The following is a 19,456-nucleotide window of genomic DNA, read 5'->3' as shown; positions in this document are numbered from 1 at the left end:
TTAAAACAAAATTAATTCGTAGATGTTCAAAACTTTCATTTCTTTTAGAAGTGTAGGACTTGAAATTTATATAAAGTGTTGAGCGTAAAAACGATTTGCAAAACGTCGAAAGATTTAATGAATAAATATACCAAGAAACAAGATAAAAGAATAAATATACCAAAAAACAAGATAAAGGAATAAATATACCAAGAAACAAGATAAAAGAATAAATATACCAAGAAAAAAGTACAAGACTTAGATGTAATAGTATTGCTTAAAAAGAAATGGAATTAACAGGTTTAAGTAACTATGTCTAAAAAAATGGAACCAACCGTTTAAAAAAGTTTCAATTCAATTGAAAGCAGACGCGTTTAAAGCTTAGAAAATTTTTAGCTGAAACTTTTTTTTATTTTTGTTGTTATTTTTACTATTATTAAAAACTTTTTTCTTCTATTTTCTTGGTATCGTTCAAATTCTTGTTATGGATATAAATTGTATCGAAAAATTATTCTCTGAAATGCTTGAAAAGCAAAAAATCGACATCCTAAACGAAACTAGAAAATTATTAAAAGAGCACGAAAAAATATTTGCTTCCATAACAGCTGCAAACATGAAAATTATTACTGAACGACTTGATAAGAATGATAAAGATAATATTGATAACTCAAATAAAATAATCGCCATTACAAACGACCTTGAATTAACAAATAAATCCGTGACGTTGTTAGTAACTGAATTCAGTGAAATGCAGAAATTCATTCAAGCAAACGATGATATTATCTCAGGTAAATTAGAACTACTGAAGAAAAAAACAAAAGAAATTAATAACAAGATAAAAGATAATAGTGAGATCACAAAAATAAAGAGTAAACTTAGAGAAATAGAAGACCGCTCAAGAAGAAATAACTTGAGAATTGACGGATTAAAAGAAAGTGAAAACGAAAATTGGAATGAGACTGAATTAAAAGTGCAAAAATTCTTCGAAGATTTACTTGGATTGAAAAATATAAAAATTGAACGGGCACATAGGACTGGGATTAGAGACTCGAAAAAGATTAGAACAGTTGTTATTAAACTTCTAAATTATAAAGATAAAGTTGCTATTTTAAAAAACGTCCAAAAATTAAAAGGAAAAAAAATCTACGTTAATGAAGATTACTGCACAGAAACAATATTAATAAGAAAAGATCTAAAAGAGCGAATGAAAAAGGAACGAGAGCTTGGCAAGTTTGCAATAATATCTTACGATAAACTAATCGTTCGAGAGTGGATTCGAAAGGAATAGTAATTATTATTTTTCTTATTTTTATTTATATTTGTTATCTTAAATTTATATTTTTAAAATGGAAACTAATCGATTATTTAGGAATAATTTTGATAATAGCGCTCTGATTAATATTGACATAAATAATCTTGAACCTTTCCTAATAAACAAATATATACCGTTAAAAAATCAATCAAATATTAAATTTTATAATGATGAGGAGGGATTATTAAATATAAGTCCTTATTACTATAGTTCAGATATCTCATGTATTACTGCTGACATAAATTCAACTGCATTATCTATCCTACACCTTAATATAAGGAGCCTCCAAAAAAATTTTGAGAAATTTAAGCAATTTTTATTCAGTGTCAAAATTAACTTTCAAATTATATGTCTAACCGAAACATGGTGCCGCGATAAGGAAATTGAAAACAATTCTAATTTTCAACTTAATAATTATAAAGTTTTGCATCAAATTAGAGACTCTGAAAAAACAGGTGGAGGATTATGCATTTTTATCCACAACTCCTTAGATTTCAAACTACGCAAAAATTATTTTGCTGTTACGCATGATTTTGAATTGTTATCAATAGAAGTTGTAAACAAAACTTGCAAGAACGCAGTTGTACACGTCATATACAGACCGCCTTCTGGTAATAAAAAAGCATTTAACAAACAAATTAAAAGCTTAATTATAAGCGAAGAATTATGTGGCAAATGCGTTTACTTCGTAGGCGATCTGAATTTAGATTTACTTGAATACAACAAAAACAAAGACGTCAGAACTTTTTTCAATATTATGTTTCAAAATGGATTTATTCCTACTATAAATAAACCTACTCGAATTACAAAAAATACTGCTACTTCAATTGATCAAATTATAATTAATAATTTCAAAAACGTAAAAATTAAAACTGGAATATTTATTACAGACATATCTGATCATTTTCCGGTTTTTATAACAGCACAAAAATCGTTAAATCAACCTTCTAAAAAAGTAAAAACTAAAAAACGAGTAATTAAGGACGCTTCTCTTGTGACATTTATTAGCCTTTTATCGACAACAAACTGGGAACCCGTTTTGAAAACAAAAAATGTTAATGAAGCTTATGATAAATTTTATCATATATTTGAATGTCACTACAATAAAGCATTCCCAATAACAACTAAATTTATTAAATCAAAAACTCTACAAAATCCCTGGATAACACCCGGAATCATAAAATCTTCGAAAAAAAAGCAACGATTGTATGAGAAGTTCATTAAAAAAAGGACTTTTAAAAATGAAACAAACTATAAAAACTATAATCGCCTTTTTGTGACGATTGTAAAGCGCTCAAAAAAATTTTACTATAGTAGCCAATTGCTAAAATACAAAAATGATATACAAAAAACTTGGAACATAATAAAAGAGGTTATAGGTAAAAAAGATATGAATAATAATTGTTTACCAAAAAAACTAATTATAAATGACTGTGAAATTATTAACGACGCAATAATTGCTAATTCGTTTAACCATGCATTTGTTAGCACAGGTCCAAGTTTAGCATCAAAAATAAATAAAAGTCAAACTTGCTTCAAATCATACCTAAACTCTAATAATAATATAATGGACAATAATATGCTAACAGAAACAGAATTGCTAGATGCCATGTACTTACTTAAACCAAATAAAGGTAATGGAGTTGATGATGTAAGCAGTAATGTAGTAATTAAATCAATGCCTTATTTAAAAATTCCGCTTTTGCATATATTTACGCTCTCTTTAAACCAAGGAATCTTTCCCGATAAACTTAAAATTGCAAGGGTAATACCTATACTAAAATCAGGAGATGAGACTAGTGTCTCCAATTACAGGCCTATCTCCATACTATCATGCTTTTCAAAGTTATTAGAACACATTATGTATAAAAGATTGTATTACTTTTTAGATGTAAACAATATTCTCTATAGTAAGCAATTTGGGTTTAAAAAGAGCCACTCTACTGATCAGGCTATTGTTCATCTTGTTCATGATATTTTTAAATCATTTGATGAAAATAAATATACATTAGGTGTATTTATTGATCTCAGTAAGGCTTTTGACACTGTCGATCATTACATTTTATTAACAAAATTAGAAAACTATGGTATTAAACATACAAATATTGCGTGGTTTAAAAGCTATTTGTCAAATAGAAAACAATACATTTCTTATAATGAAGGTAAAACAACCAATATGAACATAACATGTGGGGTTCCTCAGGGATCTATATTAGGGCCACTCCTATTTCTCATTTTTATTAATGATTTAAGCAAAGCTTGTACCGAACTAGATACAATATTATTTGCAGATGACACAAATCTATTTTATGCACATAATGATATAAATATTCTGTTTAAGTCAGTAAACAAAGAGCTATTAAATCTTACTGAATGGTTTAATGCAAACAAATTATCGTTAAATGTAACCAAAACAAAATATACTTTTTTCCATCGTTTTCATGACCGAGATAAAATTCCATTGAAACTTCCAAAACTTTGTATTGCCAATCAGGACATAAAAAGAGAAACCACTTTAAAATTTCTCGGCGTGCTTCTTGATGAAAATGTGACGTGGAGAGATCACATACAATATCTCGAAAATACAATCTCAAGGAACATAGGCCTGCTATGCAGAGCTAAGCCTTTTTTAAATCCAACTTGCTTAAAGCTTTTATATTTCTCGTTCATTCATTGCCATCTTAATTATGCAAATATTGCTTGGTGCAGTACAAATAAAAATAAAATAAAAAAACTATTTAATAAACAAAAGCATGCAATCAGAATCATTTCCAATGTGGGCCGTTATACACACTCCCAAGCATTATTTGTTAATTTAAATATAATGAATGTTTATCAATTAAATGTCTATCAAGTTCTTATATTTATGTTCAAAATTAATAAAAATATATCTCCTAAAATTTTTTACCCATTATTCAAAATAAATCAGAATAGATATCTCACCAGATTTTCAAATAACAGTTATATCCAACCCAAAAGTTATTTTGCGGCGACCGAATTTTCAATTTCTACTAGAGGGCCGAAATTATGGAATAAAATATTAACTAATGAACTTAAAACAATTTCTATGCTAAATGAGTTTAAGAATAAATTAAAGCAAAAACTACAGATGATCGACGTAGCGCTCAGCTTTTTCTGAAGTTTTAATGAGGCTTGAAAATATATATATATATATATATATATATATATAAAATTATGGTTTATAAGAATTATTCACATATTTAAAGGTATATGCTGGTGTAAAAGGAAAGCTTCAGGATTATGCGTATTTGCTTGCTTGCTTATTAGTAATATAGTTTCTTTGTACAAATTCCTTTTTTTTCTTTTTTTAAAATTTTTCTTAACCAACACAAAAACAAAAAGTTAAAGTAGGACTTTAGGACCGATGATTTTTATTCTATTAAGACTTTATAAAAATGCTTTATATTATATAGTGTTACGTTTTTAAATTTTTGTTGTCTTATATTTACGGTATAGACTAAGGGGCTTGGTGATAAGACCAATTATGTCTTCTTCTTGCCCCTGCTATTTGTATTTATATTATGCTTTACGACTTTAATAAATTTATATGGCAAAAAAAAAAAAAAAAAAAAAAAAAAAAAAAAAAAAAAAAAAACAGGTTTAAGTAGCTTTATATAAACAAATGGAACCAACAGGTTCATGTAGCTATGTCTAAAGCACAAAATATTTTATGCATAATAAAAAAAAAAACGATTTTATCTTAACAATAAAGTGGTACAGCAGTTGTTTACATTACTGGTCGAACTGCACCTAGAATTTTCTGTTTAAACATAGAGCCCAAGTAATAAGAGATGATCTTATTAAGTTTTGTAAAATAACAACTGGGATTGATTAGATTTTGTGTATAAGGAGCTTCACAAAGCTATTTTCCTGTGTTTAAAAGCTTATTCATAAAATTAGTTTATAAAAACATCTTTTAGACAGTTTTTTTTTTACGCGCAGAAAGATACCTCATTAGAATGGATTACCGAAAGAAGTTGTACCTGCAAAGATAATAAATAATTTCAAAACTAGAGTAGATAAACATTTGCTGATGGCTATTAAAGTATAAATTTTGAACTTTATGCTCCGCAACATAAATTGTTACAGCATTCGTACTACTATTACTTCTATTAAATAGGATTGTGTACTTAAAATATAATTACTGAAATAAAAGGATAGACAAATAAACTTTATTGTACTTTGTGACAATGCACAGTGAATTTGTTTATATTTGACAGATTCACAACTAATAAAGTCTACTTCTTCAATAAGTCTATTTTATTCAATATGTTTATTTTGTTATTTAGCCTTTTGCCAATTATCAATGTAACCAATAAATTACCGACAGAAATCGTCGCAACAGTGAGGTAGATTAGGTCAAAAACGGCAAAGAGTCACACAAATAAAGTTTAGGTTTTATCAATTTTAGACTTAAAATGTTAAAGTAAACTACTTTTTGGTAAAAATCAATATTAAAAAATTTCTCAATAAATACCAAAATTTATATTTTAACATAAAATATGTAAAAATAAAAAAAATATAAACATAAAATTTTTATAATGTAATGAATCTTTAAGGTTAATTTAAGCTTATTTGTAATCAATTTTCAAATCTATAATAATGAATATGTTAAAGTATTTTTTCCTTAGTAAATGAAAATATATTTTATTTTATTTTTTATTACAATAATATATCGTTTCTTTACGATTTACAACTAAAATATGCAACTTTGAATGCACAATTATGAACATATGTATTCATATATCGACGTGGAACATAAACGTTCGACGTTGTTTCATTTTTAATTTTGGTGAAAACAAGCTATAAACCTTTATTTAAAATACCCTAGAAGGTTTGCTACACTTTCTTGCTCCTTAAAGAGATATTTTAAATAGAGTAATGCATAGTTTTGTTAATTACAACGTACACCCTTCTTTTTTTTGAAAAAATTGGAGTTTTTGGACGTGCATATAAAAATAAATTAAATATTTACATTGCAAATATGACATTTGATTATAAAGTGTTTTAGCTTGTAAAAAAAAAAATGAGAAGATTGAATCTATTTTAATACGCGAGTTTGAAACAAAAAAACAAAAGACTTTGAAATTCTTATTGATTTTATTAGAACTTCTTATTTAGTTCTTGATGATAAATTATGTGAACTAAATAGATTATTATTGATTTCCAAATTTTTTTTAAAAAAGATTTTGCTTTGTCTAATGCTCAAAATTTTAAGAAAGCTCTTGATATCCTCAACAAACCGATCCAATAAGCCTGGTTTGCACCACACAGAGAAAAATCACGACTTAACACTATAAGAGATCAAATCCGATATCTTTTTGTAAATCGGACTCATAGATTAAGAATTTCTTTATCAAATGATTAAAAATATCAAGGGAAAGCTTTGCCAACAATTATACTGAATATGTTGGTATCTTAAAATGTAAAAATTATTAGATCCCAGTAGGCACAGCGATGTGATTTATGGACCTGTTTTTCATGTTATTTTGGCACGTGACATTTAGGTGACTTTTTGGTCCCCATAAACTGTCTAAAAGACGTGCTTTTTACGATATTTTTGGAACGTAATATTTAGGTAATAATTATGCTTTATAAAAACGAAGTGTTTGGATTCGTGTAAAGAAAAAAAAATCATCGTCGAGGAAATATTTAATACGTATTAAATTACATGGTTTTATTAGTCAGTATATTAGTTCTTGACATAAACATTTTGAATTTGTAATAAAAGCTGCACTTTTGTTAAAATATCCTCCTTATATCCAATAAGTAATAAGTACAAAGTCATAGATCTGCAACTTACGAAGAGCACGCTTCGATCCACAAAGAGCGCACTTCAAACTTAATCTAACGAATCAGTCGATATATTCTCCCAAAAAAGCACGCTTCAAACATAATCTAACAAATCAGTTGATATTTTCTCCTATAAGAGTACGCATCAAACTTTATCTAATGAATCAGATTTAGCTGAAAAGAAACGAATAAAATCTTAAATAATAATATGATTATTTAATAATTATCTTAAATCACAAACTTTTAAAACAAATCTTACTTGGTAAGTTGCCAACCATTTTGGCAAAAAGATTTTCTAGTTGTTTTTTTTTATCTAAATCATTAAATAATTTTAAGAAAACAATACTACATACAATGTAGAAAAATAAAAAAAGTTATTTGCCTTCTAATTTTATACTCTTATTGCTAAAAAATAAATAAGAATTTAATAAAAAAAGACATAACAAAAAAGTTGACAGATAAATAAAAAAAAGAAGTACAAAATAAAAAACACAAGTCTAAAAAAATATTGTTTATCTATATATATCTATATCTAATATCTGTCTATAGATAAATATATATCTATATATAAAGTTAATAACTGATGCACGTGACTAGAAAAAGACCTGTACTCACCTTATGTGATAACATCTGCTTAAATAATTTGTTTCCTTTGTTTTCCATCTTCTTATATTTGCACTTGTTTCTGCATTAACTTGTTCATACATTAACTCACTAGATGCAAAGGTGACAGCCCACGAAGTTGCTTTAAATGAGTAATCTACAAAGTTTTGAACATCAAATGTAATTTTAGAATGCACGCAGAAAAATTATAACAATTTTTAAAAATGTAAGTTACCACATAACCACACAACATTATAGTGGGGATTTTATATCATGATTTTCCTACCCATGGTGAGATTTTCACCTTGAGGCTCCTTTTGCTGTGGAAACATTCCAAGTTACAAGTATAAAACTAAAAGTATGTATAATAAAGTATTGTCAAATTAGGTCACCAATAAATACCGAGTGCTGAAAATTCAACTCAGAATCAAGTTGCATTCTACAACAAGATATGAACTAAATTAAATTCTTGCTACAGGGTGCGACCACAAAAAAAGACGAAGAGAGGGAAAAGTGAATTTTCTCAAACTTTAAAAGTTAAAAGGTTATTGTGTCTTACTACAGAATAATATTCCTAGGCAATAACATAACAATACCATTGGATCTTCCTAGTCAATAATATTTTATACAGAACTTATCATTTGTCATGTAGTTTAATAAATTTAATATTAATAAGTTATAACAACTTATTTATTATTAAATTAATTACATCAAATTTTGACAGTCTAAAATATTATATAATAGGGTAGAAAAAAAAGTATACCTCGTATTAGGGTTAGATCTTTTGCATGTTGCAATATGAGAATTATCTGCCATAACGTTACACGATTTTGAACTAAGCTTTGTAATATATTTATTAAACCTAAATTGATAAAACTTAGATATAAAATAATATAATATGTTTAGATAAAATATTATATATGTGACATTTTGTTTTTGTCAAAAATGCATTGCGATGTTATAAGATATCTTATACCCTAATACTTTTCTGCTTATTATAAAACTACAACGCAAAATAATTATATTACTATAAAAGTATCATAAAAAGTAATTACAATAATAAATATATAAACTACATATTTCATATAATCTTTATATTTGAAAAATTTGGAAAATTGTTTGCGGAAAATATCCTGAAAAATTCAGAATATTTTCCCCCTAATTTTTCCTTTAATTTTACATTCAGCCAAGTTGATGACAATAATATATACTTTAACTTGTATGTATAGAAAACTTTTCGGATATTTGAAAAAAGATAAATTTCAGAAAAATATCCGGTATTTTGGGAATATCCCAAAAAAAAATAATCCCTGAAACTAAATATCTTTCCAAGTTTCATCATAGGTTTTTATTGAGAATAAAAAAAGTTCTAAAATACACAATATTTTGGCAACGTAACTTTCATGCTTCAATCAAGTAAAATTGTAACCTGGACGAGGTCACCTAAAATATACATGATTGAAACATGAAGAAGGAAACTGGGTAAGAGCATGCATAAAACTTTATCTAATGATCAAGTCGATATTTTTTCCAATATTAGCTAGTGACACCAAATTTAGCTAAAAAGAAACAAATAAAAACTTAAATAATAATATGATTATTAAATAATTATCTTAAATCACATATTTTTAACACAAGTCTTACATGGTGAGTCGCCAACTGCTTAGGCAACAAGGTTTTCTGGTGTTGAAATTTCTTTGACCTAAATCATGAAACAATTTTTAAAAAAGTAATGCTATATTTGAGAGAAACTTGCTTTACATATTGGAAGGTTGTCAACATTGAAAGATAAGTATAATGCAGTTTCAAATACAATAGCATCATAATCATCTTTTTGTGGGGAAAACATTGAACAAATCCGCATTAATAACCTGTTTTATATTGTACATAATAACAATAGTAATAAAAGTCATATAATATATACAACAATAATTTCATAAATACAATTCAAATATATATATTAATCATATAATATTTAAATAATATAAAAAAATGAAATAAATAAGTATTAACCTTTTTTAACAAGTAAAGCACAAGATCAAGATTTCATATATTACAAAAAGATAAAGTATATAATAATAATATATACATATATCAATAATAAATAACATAACACATTTGTTTATTGATATTATCTTGGATAAATTCTTTAACCTTGTTGATAAAAACCAAATAATAGAAGAAAATCTATTTTTGATTTTTGTCTAATCGACTCTAGAGCAATAATGTATGCAGAAGTTCTACAGACATCAAGAATAAGTTCTGCTAGAACATATAATTTGTCCATGTAGCCATTTGATATTAAATTCGTTATAACATAACTTATTTTGTACTAAATTAAGTAAGCAAAATGGACAAATTCGCCAGTCTAAAATATTTTATCATAAAGTAGAAAAAAAGCATACCTTGTATTTGAGTTTAATCTTATTTGTGTGGCAAATAGAGACGCTTGGTACTAATTTATTTAACTTAATTTGATGTAATTTGGAAATTAGATATTACAACTTAAAATATATTGGACTATTTAGTTCTATTATAAATGCATTGCGTTATAAGATATTATATAGACCAATTTTTTTAATTATGATTAAACTACAACAAAAATTAATTATATCATCATAGCAGTAAAATAATTATAACTAATATAATGAATACAAAAACTATACTATAAAAAAATAAATAATATAATAAAAAATATTATTTCATATTTCTTATCACAGGTTTTTATTAAGAATAAAAAAAGTTCCGTAAGACGCGATATTTTGGCACGTAACATTGGGTAGGTACAATCGGCTGAGCAGAGCAGATTGGCAGACCAGATCATAAATAGTGCGGACGGCAAGGAACAGTATTTTTAATAAAAATTAGTATTTTCAGTGTCAAGCGTGAGCGTATTATGGCGATACTAGTACTTACAAATGTTTCAACTCATTTAAATTATTATTTTTGTCTTATATCTTCAAGTGTAAGTGTATTATGTAATGGCGATACCAATACTTACAAATATTCTGTCTCATTTAAAAATAGAAGTTATTGCTGAACTTATTACCAAAAGCGACATTAATACAAGGTCAACACTGCTCAACAAGCCGAAGTCAGGAGAAGTGTATGTCGCTCAAGTGAACAATGGGATAGGTCATAAACACTTAAGATTTTTTTGTAATTAAATAAACTTTAATATAGCTAATAACGATAAAATAAATAATGATACTTTATACACTTTCTTAAATCGTTTATAAGCAACTCTCAATAAGCCAGGTTTAACTAGGATGTGCTTCTTTACAGACTTACAGATTATCTATATAGCAAATTTGATCATACCTGCATTGTTGCCAACAATGCTGAAGTAATCCAGTGGCATTATACCAACAATGTTGGTATAATGCCAAATAATAAAAAGGTAAATAACCAGATAATTAAAGAAAAAACTTTATAAGTATACTTAATAAGTTGTTTATGTTTTCCTAGACTTCAACCAGTAAGTTGAAAGTGTATCATTATACTCATTAGTATATTTGCACTTATAATATAAAAGTTAATTGTAAATATAAGTGTTTAAAAATACTCATGTAATAATTTATGAAGTAGTTATGTAACTCCATAGCTTTTTAGTTTCTGCTCATAAAAGTTACTTTATTAGAGAAATTGCATAGCTTGAATCCTCATTCCCACTTTTAATACTTTTTGCCTAGGAGCCGGGGAAAGTGAATGGTCAAAATGTCCAATATAAATTAGCTGCACAATAGCTTTAGCTTTATAGCTATAACGACGATGCACAATAGCTCTAGATGGTTATTTAAGGACCATGAAATGCATCTAAAAAGCAATGTTTCAACCACATTTGCATTTAACAAATGTTTTGGTGTTGCATATCATATTTACATTTTAAGTTTAGTCTATAGTAATTGGATATTTAAGAAAATGTAAGATGATATAGTAGCATTTTATTTTTTTAATATGAGCTTGGGTGATCAAGGTTTTCAACTCTTGTCCTCCTTTTCCTACACATAATAAAATAAAGATTTTGAATAATTTTTTTCCTTCTCTTTCATCCTTAGGGCTAAGGCTACTCACCTACCTTATTTTATGTAATTATTTGTTCTGTTTGTTTTGAAAAACTTTTTTAATTTCATTTATTAGATGACTGGCGCGCTGATGATGGATATAGATGGAAACAAACTGGATGCTGTAAAATTCCACGTGGTTCGCCAGTTTATTCAAAGCTCCACTATGCCACAGTGACATCTACTGGAACATCAACTGTATTTCAGAAGTTTTTTTATAAAGATTTGTGTCAAAAAGATGTTGTTGTTATTCATTATATGGGAAACCATCACCTTGCTGTCCTTATGCCACATGGTAATCTTTTCAAATATTATTTAATAACAGTTCTATCTTATGTTTGTTTAAAAGATATTTTTCATAAATTTCTAATATCTAATTAAATTATATTTTATTGCATTTTAGGAAACTCTAAAAAAGCTATTAATTTCCTAACAACAGCTTCATCAGTGCGAACTGCTATTGTTGAATCAAAGAATTACAAAGAAATGCTTATTGATGTCAAAGATGAGCCCATACAGTTTCAACCTAGAAATCCTAGACAATTCAAGTATATAAGGAGTGTTGAATCAGCAGGAAAAAGACTTGGAGTTGATTCTTTTGTTACTCTTCACGAACTAGCTTATATGATGCCTGGATTTGTGTGGATTTTTATTTATGCCTGGATTTAGGGGATTTTTATTTATCTATTTTAGTGGCACAAATGAGTTATTTTGTGGAAAAACCATGTATGCCTATAGCCTTTTTATTACACGATCGAAAATTTGATATAGTCCATAAATTTTTTTTCAAAACTCTTAAAATGAAACTCCCAATTTTAAATAATGTTGTAATAGTAACAGATGGAGAGAGTGGTCTAAGCAAGGCTATTGAAAAAGCATTACCAAAATGGAATCTTGTAACTTGCTCTAACCATATTTTGTCAGATATTGAGATATGGTTGAAGAAGCATAATGCTGGAAAACAAGAAATAAGTGTATACAAATCTCAAGTCCAGGAACTTTTACAGTGTGAAAGTGAAAGCCAGCTCCAAATGAAGATTGATACATTGAAGCTTTCTTGGAGTGAAGCCTTTGTTGTTTATTTTGAAAACCACTTGAGCGCTCGTTTTTCTATAGCTTTTATTTGCTATTTGAGATCTGTTGGATTAATTGAAGGTTTAGTTACAAACAATATATCTGAATCTTTAAACACTCTAATAAAGAGATTTCAGGAATGGGAGGAGGCACCAGTTGATGCTATGCTTATAGCAATGCACCGTTTACAAACTTTTTATCTCACCGAAATTAAACGCAGCTTCAGTGGCTTTGGACCATACACTCTCAATGAAAATACTCACCTGTCTAGTATGTATTTAAATCATGTTTTAAACTTATTTATGATTTTTGTGGTCACTTATTGTTGCTATTTTTGCAGTCGTTTTTCTATCGTGCAATAGCACATTACATTCATCATCATATTCTATACAACATATCAGGTGTGTAATTTTATGTCTTACTTGAGTCGCCCACTATAAAAATCAACAGTGCTGTAATTTATTGTCTATTTTAATTAAAATCCGCTGCTTTTTATAACGTTTAGTAAAATTAAATAGTGCACTGTAGTGTATTTAATTTTAAACCTAGTATTTTTTTTTAAAAAGATTTAATTATTTTTTAAAGGTTTCTTTTAAATAATCACAAGTAATGAAATCATTAAGGTACCAGATGACCATGAAGGTACACCCCTGCATATTCATTACCTTAAATTATTCTCTGTTTCAGTTAACATCGATGAAGTACCTAAAATGGAAGATCCTGAGCTCGTTATTGCAGAGCTGCAAGCAGCAGCCAATGTATCATTGAAACAGCTTGTACCACCATCAATTAGTGTCCTTTCTAACATGCTGACAGTAGTTCATAATCCAAGCATCAAAGTCTTTACAGTCTCTGGACCAGATGGCAATGCACATGTGGTGAAATTATTTCCAAAAGAAAGTTGCACATGCCCTTCTTCAACAATGTGCTGTCATGTACTGGCAGTCAAACGTAGCATAAGTGTTGAGTGTAGTGAAAGGCGAGTTTTGAATTTGACCAAGTTGCGAGGCAATTCACGGTAATTTTACTAATTTCTGTAGCAAGTTTATTTAATTTTTGTTTGATTACATTCTCGTAAGACTTTTTTTCTCTCTAAAATCTATTAAATTCGTAAATTAAAATTGGTTGATGCATATGTACCAAAGAAAAGACAACCCTCTGCCTCTTTAGTTTCATCTGATTTTCAGTCGTTACTTTATTCAGATGTGATACCAATTGTTAATGTTGAATTGGAGTGTATTGTAAGTGATGCAATTCTATTTATTCATTTTTCAGATTCTAAGTATATCTGTGTTTATTTTCATCAGCTAGCAAGGCACTAGTTTAAATTAACTATGTGCTTAATTGCACATTGGGTTTGTGTGTTGCTTACTAAGCAACACACAAACTGTGTGCAATGTTTACAAAGTATGTGTGTTTAACAGATATCAAGCGTTTACACCAAGCGGCAGCAGGGTATGAAGTTTTTGTCACAGCATAATAATATTTACAAAATTCTGTTGTTGTTAACTAAGTTGTTTATAACAGCTATACTATTGTTCTTAACAAATGTTGGTTGTTATAACAAGTTTTATCAAGAAGTGCACCAAATAAGAATTCAAATTGAAGTGTTCTTCAATTTGAAACTTGTATGTATAATTGAAATCTATAAATGGTTAAAAAATCAATATATTTCTAAAATAGTTATTACACTTCATGAAGATATCATGATATCTAATCAGTTTATAACATGGTATATAATCCGTTTGCTAATTATACTAAGAATGTCATGAATTATAATATTAAATATTAATAATAACATTCATACTAAGCTACATACTAATGTCACTAAACTTATGTCACTAGACTAAGCAATCACACTAAGCATTGTTAATCATAAGTAAATATTTTGCTGGAGGTAAAAATAGCATTAGTAGTATCAAATAGTTACAATAATAGAACTGACATTGGTTTGCTAAACGTATTCTCAATGTGTTTTTCAGTTTTAATAATATAAACCAATAATATTTTGTTTTCTAGGTTCCAGTTGATGTAGACTATTGGCTTCAATTTAATACAACGAGTGTTAGCATTGCTGATCGTAATCTAATCACAAGTCCAGATGGCCTTCTCAATGATAAGGTTATTTATGCTGCAATGATTTTGTGTAAACAACAGTTCCCCGATGTTGACGGTTTAGAGGACCCAATTCTGTGTTTTGCAGGTCAGTGTAATAGTGTTCCGCTTTCAAAACGTGGTCATGTTCAAATTTTTAATGATGAAACCAAAGGACATTGGATAACTGTTGCCAACCAGCATTGAAAAGATGGTAAAATAAACATCTATTGCAGTTTACAGTTAATTCCTAGCAAAGAGTGTACACATTCAATTTCAAAATTTGCTCGTATACAGTGTGCAGTGATGGAGCTCCATATTAACAATGTATCCCGTCAAAGAGAAATGTTATGTGGATTTTATGCAATTGCAAATTGTGTTTCTTTGTGCCTAGGCAAAGATCCCTGCAATTTTACATACAGAGAGTCAGTAATGCGCCAACATTTATTGGCATGTCTTGAAAATAAGTATATTACTCAGTTTCCTGTTGAGAGTTTTAGAACTGTGAGGAAGAGTGTAATTCGAATTTCAAGAAACACCTTGTATTGTGTTTGTCGCACTATTTTCATGTCTTCTGGCTCGATGGTCCAGTGTAAATTGCAATGAGTGGTTTCATTCATCTTGCATAGGTTTATCCGAGGAACTTTTTATTGAGTACAAGAGAGATATACAGAAAATTTACAAATGTGCTAAATGTATATAAAAAATATTTTCTAAACATTCTTGATTTTAATTTTTGTTTGTGATTATTTTATTTATTTTTAATACATTTTTAATAATTAAAAATATTTTCACTTTTTGTATTATAACACATTTGCGGTTTTACGGTTTTACGAGATTTGTGTACTTAGCATATTACAAATGGAATTATTTAATTTCGGCTGATTGCCAAATCGGTTAATTGCTTTTTAAGTTTGTAGTGTATTTTACTATTATATATATATATATATATATATATATATATATATATATATATATATATATATATATATATATATATATATATATATATATATATATATATATATATATATGTATATATATATATATGTATATATATATATATATATATATATATATATATATATATATATATATATATATATATATATATATATATATATATATATATATATATATATATATATATATATATATATGTATATATATATATATGTATATATATATATATATATATATATATATATATATATATATATATATATATATATATATATATATATATATATTATGCGGTAGTGGTGTAGTGGTAAGAGCGCTCGCTTTGCGTGCGAGAGGTTCGGAGTTCGACTCCCACCACGTCCCTGGAAGTACCGCGCTCAACTTAGTTTATCCGCGCAGCGGACTTGCTTGTCAAGGTTCGTGTTTCGGATTAAAGAGTTGCGAGAGGGTTGCACCACGAATAAAAAAAAAAGTAACCTCCCCGATTGTAGTGGCCCCCTCGGGCCTTAAGGAAGATGAATTATCGAAAAAATATATATACCCTTTTTTTTAAAGTTTCGGTTCGTTAATATCTAATGTTGGAGTTCGGTTAGGTCTTCAAGCACAGTGCGGGTTCGGTTCGGTTCGATATCAACAAACCTGTTTTTTTGTTAGTTACAAAGCTTTACATTTACAATAATGAAACACAAATAAATTTAAGTAATATTAAGTAGTTAAAGCATTTCGAATTATTTCAAATAGTCTTTAACTAATGCAACTTTAACTAAAAAACAAAGTATCAGTATCAGTTGCAAAAATAGCCAACAACTTTCTAGCAAACAATGCTATCGTCGGAAGCGTTTGTTCACGGTCATTGTCTTTTCAGAATTGTAATACATATATATCACATAATATTCGGCTGATCACACATATATCACATAACATTCGGCTGATCACACATATATCACATAACATTCGGCTGATCACACATATATCACATAATATTTGGCTGATCACACATATATCACATAATATTCGGCTGATCACACATAGATCACATAATATTCGGCTGATCACACATATATCACATAGTATTTGGCTGATCATTATTCGGCTGATCACACATAGATCACATAATATTCGGCTGATCACACATATATCACATAGTATTCGGCTGATCATTATTCGGCTGATCACACATATATCACATAATATTCGGCTGATCACACATATATCACATAATATTCGGCTGATCATTATTCGGCTGATCACACAAAGTTCGGCTGATTAATTTAATAATCTGCTCAGCCGTTTGTACCATATGAATGATTTGCTCAGCCAATCTGCTCTGCTCAGCCGATTGTACCTACCCCGTAACATTCACGTAAAATAGTAACCTGGACGAAGTTACCTAAAATACACGTGATTGAAACGTGAATAAAACGTTGCGTGCCTACTGGGATGTTTCCCTTTTTTGTTTTTGCTTTATTAAAGAGTTATGCACGTGCTAGCGTGCACGTTTTAAGTGCAAAATTACACGTTTGCACCTACGTTGATTTACTGATATTATATTTTGGTTCATAAAAAATTTTTAAATATAAATAGTTGTTTAAATTCTCTAAAACGCGTTTCAACGTGTGCATGCGCGTTGTAAGGATGTTTAATGCATGCAAAACAAAAAAAATTCAGCTCCATGTTTGAATTCCTAGGCTCCCAAAACCCTTATTTTGATGTTAAATAATAGTTTAGTATTTTTTTCAAATTTTAACTTAATCCGCCAGTGCAATGGAGTGAAAATATTTTCAACACAAAAATGTTTTTACCGATATTTAATTGGTTGAATGCTTGCGTCGAATGATCCAAAATGTCAATATTTCTTTTAACGCTGCGATTGGGTCCCGATTCCCTTAAAGTAAGCGTTCCAGTGATAAAACAATTAAAATTTAGTTGATCAGCAGTCATTCATTTTAAAGATGGTTAAAGATAAAAGTAGTCACGAAGCTTTATTTTGAATTTAATGGTTAGAAATGTGATTTTAGTAGAATAAATAATAACAAAAAAGTATCAAGTACAGGTACTTCTTAAAATGAAGGTGATCTTTTAAATAGCCATTAAATGATTTGTTACAATAGCTGAAAGCTCACCTTAAAAATTTAAATATCCCTACAGGTCATTTAAATTCCTTGAGGATAGTTGTTGCACTTACACTCTTTAATAAATCAACAACAGCTACGCAAAATAAAGCATATTTTACTATGAGAATCTTAAAATGAAGGATTTATTTTATAGCATTGATTATGGAACAACTTTATATTTTTGTTGATGTTTTGTGTAATAATTTCTTGATTGTTTTATTTTAAATTCATGTAAATATATTGTTTAAATGACGTTCAGATTTTCAGCTGTACTTAGTAATGTAGGTATTGAACCTCAAAATGCAGATCAGAACTTTTAAAGAATTTAAAAGTTATAACTTAAATTGTTCAAAAAACTTTTCAACCTTATTTTTACAATTAAAGAATATTAAAATGAAACCAAATTTCAATCTCAGGTTAAGACCCAATAAAATATTATTCTGCTTCTCTCATTCTTCTCAAGGATCGTCCATAAAGTACGTACGCTCGGAGGGGAAGAGGGGTCTGCAAATGGCGTATATGAGATGGGAGGGCAGTAGGTTAATTATAAAAGAAAGGAGACACTAAATTAAAAAAAATATCATAAAATGTTAGATAAATAGGATAAAAGCATAGGTACTTTTAGGGAGGTGGAGGGTACTCAAAAAAGCGTATTGCAAAATGCGGGGGAGGGAGGGGGTAGACGAAAAAAAAGCGTCCGTACTTTATGGACAACCCCATAGACAAAAAAGAATCAAATGAAATGGATTATTGTTAAAAAAAACAACTGTCGAGGCTACAAATTGGTTAGCAAGGTGGTTATAATGTTTATTCTATAACTATAAATCGCATATTAGATAGCGCTAAAATTGGTGAAAATGAAAGCCTTTTTTCAAATTTGACACTAGATGAAAAGAATGGTGTCTAAATGAACTAGCTGAAGAGCTTTAGATTACAGGTATAATAAAGAACAGTGAAAAAACTTTAGAAGGAATGTGGTACGGTATAATAGATACTAAACGCATATTTAACCATGATAAAACACCATGATTTGAACGCATATTTAACCATGATAAAACACATGCGTTTGAAGTGTAAGTGGGTTTGTGTTTGTTGGAAAAGGTGAAAGTTGCTATCAAATGATTTGTTTACCTACTTGTGTCTTACGCCGGAAATGCAGTTATTTGACATGTGGAAAAAGAATACGATCAGAATAAAGGAAAAGCAAATATATCGTTAGCAAAATATCGTTAAAATCCACCGGAAATCGTTAAACCAGCAAAATATCGTTAAACCAGCAAAATCGTTAAACCAGCAAAATATCGTTAAACCAGCAAAATTGTTAAACCAGCAAAATATCGTTAAAATCCACCGGAAAAAAAATTTTCAATTCTAATTTAGGTGACTCAAGTAGAACGGTCTTGTCACAGAGCACTGCGGAAGAGTATTTGAACAAGAGC

The 19,456-nt window shown here is 28.3% G+C and overlaps 1 protein-coding gene and 1 long non-coding RNA gene across 15 annotated transcripts; one reads left to right on the top strand and one right to left on the bottom strand.

Annotated features, from left to right (window-relative positions):
* Positions 1-351: 351 nt before the first annotated feature.
* On the top strand, positions 352-15,726 carry LOC136091387 (uncharacterized). 11 transcript variants are annotated; one of them, XM_065818877.1, is made up of 5 exons: positions 860-1,266; positions 11,849-12,067; positions 12,176-13,116; positions 13,534-13,864; positions 14,866-15,726. In XM_065818877.1, the coding sequence occupies exons 3-5, from the start codon at positions 12,474-12,476 to the stop codon at positions 14,879-14,881; spliced, it is 990 nt and encodes a 329-aa protein (XP_065674949.1). In that variant the 5' UTR covers positions 860-1,266; positions 11,849-12,067; positions 12,176-12,473; the 3' UTR covers positions 14,882-15,726. The 11 variants fall into 11 exon arrangements, 3 of the variants coding, with proteins under 3 accessions (XP_065674949.1, XP_065674950.1, XP_065674948.1); XR_010643955.1 differs by lacking the exon at positions 860-1,266 and adding an exon at positions 10,565-10,843; XR_010643954.1 differs by lacking the exon at positions 860-1,266 and adding an exon at positions 10,565-10,843 and having other exon boundaries at positions 14,017-15,726.
* LOC136091593 (uncharacterized) lies at positions 6,950-10,437 on the bottom strand. Of its 4 annotated transcripts, XR_010644101.1 has the most exons (6): positions 10,114-10,436; positions 9,353-9,410; positions 8,472-9,267; positions 7,721-8,060; positions 7,365-7,418; positions 6,950-7,279 (listed from the first exon to the last, which is right to left on the bottom strand). It is a non-coding gene; the product is annotated as an uncharacterized LOC136091593 (long non-coding RNA). The 4 variants fall into 4 exon arrangements; XR_010644100.1 differs by having other exon boundaries at positions 8,472-9,410; positions 10,114-10,437; XR_010644099.1 differs by having other exon boundaries at positions 9,353-10,435.
* Positions 15,727-19,456: the final 3,730 nt, after the last annotated feature.

The sequence above is a fragment of the Hydra vulgaris genome, chromosome 15 (genome assembly GCF_038396675.1).
Source record: "Hydra vulgaris chromosome 15, alternate assembly HydraT2T_AEP".
Classification (NCBI taxonomy): Eukaryota; Metazoa; Cnidaria; class Hydrozoa; order Anthoathecata; family Hydridae; genus Hydra; species Hydra vulgaris.
The sequence above is the reverse complement of the archived record's forward strand: the minus strand, read 5'-3'. Positions and strand labels throughout refer to the sequence as shown.

Coding starts and splice junctions, on each gene's coding strand:
- LOC136091387 (XM_065818877.1), top strand. CDS start 12,474: ATGAGTTATTTTGTGGAAAAACCATGTATGCCTATAGCCTTTTTATTA. Junction 13,117..13,533: donor TGAAAATACTCACCTGTCTA/GTATGTATTTAA, acceptor TCTCTGTTTCAG/TTAACATCGATGAAGTACCT.